Consider the following 5296-nt stretch of genomic DNA (forward strand, 5'->3'; position numbering starts at 1 on the left):
TCATGGTAGTAAGTTTTAAAAATAATTGAAAAAAAACAAGCTAATTTATAAATAATATTGAAGGTGCCATTTTATTCCAATGTATTTTAGTAAAAAATAGTTAATACTATCATGCAAAAAATCGTGCGCAAGTAAGCACAACAAAACAAGTATTATAATAAGATCGTCCACACATTAATTGTTAGTGTCACCTTCAAATTTCAATATTATTTAAAAGATTATTATCATAACAAATATGACTCCTTTAAAGAAACAAAATCTGAAATTTAACAAACATCCATATATGGATTTCATAATAAAAGTAAATTTTTTATGATTCAATAAACATTTTAAGAATTAATTTAATCATAGGAAAAAGATGAATTCTATTAGGACAAATTAGATTTGTAAATTTTTGAAGAAGAAAGCAAATACAATGAATGTTTAGCTAATGCTTAGTTGGCAAAACTGGGTTTTCAATAAACACTTATATTGTTAATGTTTACCTTTTCTAGCGGTTGCGTGACATACCCAATTCATTTAATGAGTTAGTTTAGCTTTACATTTTTTTGTTAGAACTTATTATAAATAGGACTCCTTGCTCCCCCAAATAGATGCACAGTTTCAAAGTTAGAGAAAACTACTTATGAATTTTTTGGTGATTCTTTATTTGTTGTGTCTGTGTTGTTGCACTTAGGTATAATTTCATACCCTTTTCTTTGTTTCTTAGTTTTTTTATTTTTATTTATTTATTTATTTTGTTGTTTTATTTTGAATTTGAATTATTGTGATTCAGTTTATTTTTTCTTGTTTTTGTGTTTCATTGAGTTTGTAATTGATGGGTTAGATTAACTGGTCAAAATAGTTTTTATTTTTGGTATTTGTATAAAGTTATTTTTCATCAACTTTTGTTTGGAATTCACTTATTTTAAAAGTCTTAATTTTGGGGAAAATGTTATGGTTTGGTGATGCAATTTATTTAATTGGGATTAGTGAATACTAGACATTGTTGTCCAAGAGGTGTTAGCACAAAGCTTGACTTTGTAACACAAAGGATATGGTTCAAATCATCCCACCTGAGAAAGTTGTAAAATAACCATTAGTGTCACCCCTATTTCCTTCCCTGTTTTTTTAAAGGTCCCTCGTTGTTCGTTTTGATTAAGCCAAGTGCTTTGTTATTTTTGAAAAAAGTTATCTTCTTTTTACATTGTTAAATTCCTTTACTAGAAGCAGAGTTGTCTCTGGGAAGAGCATGTATAGTTTCTGCAGTGTTAGGGAGGAATAATTATTTTTGTGTCACTATTGTTAATTTAGAGTCATTTCTTAATTGTGTTTATTATTATTATTATTATTTAAATTTCTTCATGTTTTAGTTAAGGGTTTTCTGCTTTTATTCTTTACTTTCAACATTTAATAAATGTTAGTTTGGTTGCTATGTTATGCCTAATCATTTCTTGGATGCCGGATGGTGAAATTTTCACTGATGATGGATTTTTTGAGAATCCACACTTACTTTTTTCAAAGTTTTCTTTAGATTATAATCATTTATGGGCAAGTTTGAAACTTTTTCTTATCAGTATATAGAAAACGAGTTAAGCTTTGACAGTTTGTGAAAATCATATCAGTCATTAGGTGTTTATTTTAAAGGCTTTTTGGGGATCATATGAAGAGTTGTAGAGATATATTTGTTTTGTTGGAAAGTTGGTGCCATCAAAGGCCACATCAATATCTTTATGATTATGAATTTACTTGGACTTCTTACGTAGAATTTTAGACCATAAATGTCCACATTCGGCAAATTGAAAAATTTATAGTACATGCAACAATATGATGCTAAAGAAACCTTCAAACTTTGTTTTAGTGTTATATTGCATTATGTTTTGTTTGTAGTGTTGCATTATTTACATGTGCAATTGTTTCAAATTACTTTTTCTGCCCTGCAGGGAATGCTCTTATTGGCTAACTTTTTATCTTTATTATTATGTCAACTTTATATTATTATGATAACCATATGATCCTTTATACTAGTTCAATATTCTAAAATGTTTTAAACATATAGAGATTGAGGTTTTATATTTAAAGTCATGAACCTGAGGTTTTATATTTGACACGTGTATAGATAGTCAACTAGTATATAGAAATGGACGCAAAATCTGCAAAGACATTGGATGAAGTTGCACTTAATACGAAGCAAAAGTGGGATGCCCGTTGTGTTGAACATATGACTGGAGTTTCAGTACCAGCTAGCATGGTTGTCAAACAAATGACATTAGTTGGAGATGAACACAAATCAAATGAATCCGGTCCTATTATTTCAAGGTCCTTTGCCAGATATTATTTGAACTATATGAAAAGTGGTATTCCCAAACGTTTGATGTTCTATAGGAACAACGAATGGTTTGACTATCCAGAAGATGTTGTTAACTTTGTTAAGAAAGATTTCGAAATCAAGAAGGCAGCTGTGGAGATAAATTTAGATGGACATGATGTTGTGCTCAATTTTCTGCATATGTATCAGTTGGATATGAAAATGGGTTTGCAACGACCCATTGCTTGGATCGATGAGGCGGGGAGCTGCTTTTTTCCTGAAATTTTTGCTGGTTATACTGACAAACCCAATAAAATAGGAGAGCATGAAGGTGGAGAAAGTCCTGATGTGAAAGATCCATATGAGATAAAATTACATTTATCAATGAAAATAAATGGGGCAAGTGAATCTAAGTTAGGGGAGAATAATGTAGAGTCTAATGTTTCTTCAAGTGAGAGGAAGAAAAATGGTTATGGACATTTTGCAATGGACACTGTAAGTTTTTTCATGAGTTTTACATATTATGTTTTCCCAGTTTTTCATGTAAAATGCAATTGTAATACCAATTTTTAACTAATTTTTTAATATAAGAATTCCTTCTCCGATGTACACATTTCCACCCTCATATTTAATTTTTTCCCTTACGATTTTAACACACTCACATGCAATATTTTGGGGATTTCATATTCTAAGATTCTTCTTCTAGGTTTAGTCCTTTAACATTTTTCTTTATTATGTTTATCCAAACAATTTTGGTTTGTGGGATGCCTCAGGGAAAAGATGCTTGTGTTCCTGCTAATACACAAAGAACATCGAGATCTCGTTGGACATCTTTTCCCACGCTTTTAGCTGCCATCAGAAACATGGTTCCTTCCAATAGAATGAATCAAATCAATGGACATTATGCACAGTTGATGGTACGTAATTTAGCTCCAATAGATGCCTATATTTTAAATGATTAACTATATCTAATGTATCAAGGTGTGCTTGTGCAGTCAAATAAGATTTCACGTGATGAATTTGTGCGGAAGTTGAGGTTGATTGTTGGAGCCAATATACTGAAATCTGCAATAACAAATATTCATTTTAAGGTATCGAACTTATTTATTCTAAAAATTTATTTTGGCTTTCAACTATGATATTTTTTATTGTATTGTGTTTATGCCTCCCATCCAAATCACTTGAAGTTAAAGTTGCAGTTACATGTGTTATTCTTAACATTTGTATTATGGAATCATATAAACTATCTCTTGCAATTTGATTATGCTCCTAATGTTTAACTAGCTTCTTGTAGAGATCATCAAGTGGTGGATCAAACGGTTCAAACATTAAGCAAGAGTAAGGCATTTAAATGAGGAAGAGGAGGATATCTTTCACTTGGAGCTAACTATTGTCAAGATGAAGTTGTGATATTGTTTGCTCCTATGAGAATTACTTTTAATTTCATTTTATCGTCCTAATTTCCAGTGTCGATATGGAATCGTAGCGCATGTTTGCTACTGGAACTTCAATACAATTTATTTTAAAATGTTTGGTGATATGTACTATGAACTTCCATATTTTATGGTTTTATAATAAATTGTGTAATTGGATATTCGTTATAATATTTTGGCTTGCAAATTGTTTGTTGGTGCAAATGATAAAAATTGTTGGATTTTATTGTGTCTTGATGAAACATTTGTGAGTTATATTCCTTGCTATTGTGGGGTGGTTTTGGGTATCAATCTTACTTTGTTTTCCTGTCGTTACATAATTCGCAAACATAATTCAAGAATATGGGGTATAATAATCAAGGATTAGAGATTTGGTAGAACAATATTTGATTGGGTTAATTATGTTTTCCCTACAAAATTGCGACCTTGTAAGTTTAGTCCTTACTTAATTTTAATAGCATTTTTAATCCCTTACAAAAAAAAAATTTACTTATAATTTTAGTCCCTGCTAAAATAAATTTTGTTTAATTATCATTAAACTCTTAAATTTTTTAACGATTCTTTTTATACAAGTTTAGAACACTATGAAAGGTTCATTTACTAAAATCTATAATTTTTTAACATGAAATAAATTAAATATGAATTTTTTAAAACGACAAAAGTTTAAGATATAAGTAACAAAAATATGGACGTAGAAATCAAATTTTTGCGATATTTTTTTTCGGAGGACCTTTTAATAATGTTCTTAACATGCCTGTAAAAAATTGTTGAAAAACTTAAGAGTTTAAGCATAAATTAAACAAATTTGGATTGAGTAAGGACTAATATTGAGTGCAGAAATTTTTTGTAGGGATTAAAAATGCTATTAAAATTAAGTAAGGACTAAACTTACAAGGTCACAATTTTGTAGGGACCAAAAACATAATTAACCCTATTTGATTTCATTTATTTGGAAATGGAAATATGATTTATTTTGTAAATAATACATAGAAATATGATAACGTGGATATTCAGTGGAGGGTGATGAGTAAAATTGGTTGAGAGGTCGACATTCTGTTAACATTGATTAACTATTGAATAACGAAAGTTTAACGTAAGGACCTAACTAAAAAATATAAAATAGTTTCGAGTTTTTTTTTTTTTGAAGGGAAAATAGTTTCGAGTTTTGATTACACATTTTTTTTTTTAATTTAGGGACTTCAATAATTGATTCATAAGGACCCATGTGAATATGTTATTAATATTGTAATCGGAAGTTTTTGCACAACTTGTGTTATGGCTCTTCGCTTATTAACAATAACTTTGCTAATTTAAAAATGAAAACCGCCTTGAACATTATTTTGATTTTATAGTTTCATCATAAATAATCTAGCACCTGCAGTTCTTTAATATTATCATCTTTTTCTTTCTGGATTGCAAGAGGTCGAAGCCTAGAGAGAAAAAACTACAAATTAATCAAATTCAAAGTACCATTTCCACTTTGGTCAACTAATAAATAAGACTCCACTTGAGCAGGACCATGCTCATAATATATCAAATAAAAAGTTCCACCATAGGCTATATTTCCCAAAACATT

General features: G+C 29.4%; 1 protein-coding gene across 1 annotated transcript; it reads left to right on the forward strand.

Moving 5' to 3' along the window:
• The first annotated feature begins 2101 nt into the window (after window positions 1-2101).
• LOC146921700 (inactive poly [ADP-ribose] polymerase RCD1-like) lies at window positions 2102-3917 on the forward strand. Its single transcript, XM_085710788.1, has 4 exons — window positions 2102-2782; window positions 3061-3204; window positions 3283-3378; window positions 3582-3917. The coding sequence occupies exons 1-4, from the start codon at window positions 2120-2122 to the stop codon at window positions 3627-3629; spliced, it is 951 nt and encodes a 316-aa protein (XP_085566914.1). The 5' UTR covers window positions 2102-2119; the 3' UTR covers window positions 3630-3917.
• Window positions 3918-5296: the final 1379 nt, after the last annotated feature.

The sequence above is a fragment of the Medicago sativa genome, chromosome 5 (genome assembly GCF_051527215.1).
Source record: "Medicago sativa cultivar Bolivia chromosome 5, Bolivia_mono, whole genome shotgun sequence".
Lineage (NCBI taxonomy): Eukaryota > Viridiplantae > Streptophyta > Magnoliopsida > Fabales > Fabaceae > Medicago > Medicago sativa.

Coding starts and splice junctions, on each gene's coding strand:
- LOC146921700 (XM_085710788.1), top strand. CDS start 2,120: ATGGACGCAAAATCTGCAAAGACATTGGATGAAGTTGCACTTAATACG. Junction 3,205..3,282: donor GACATTATGCACAGTTGATG/GTACGTAATTTA, acceptor GTGCTTGTGCAG/TCAAATAAGATTTCACGTGA. Junction 3,379..3,581: donor TAACAAATATTCATTTTAAG/GTATCGAACTTA, acceptor AGCTTCTTGTAG/AGATCATCAAGTGGTGGATC.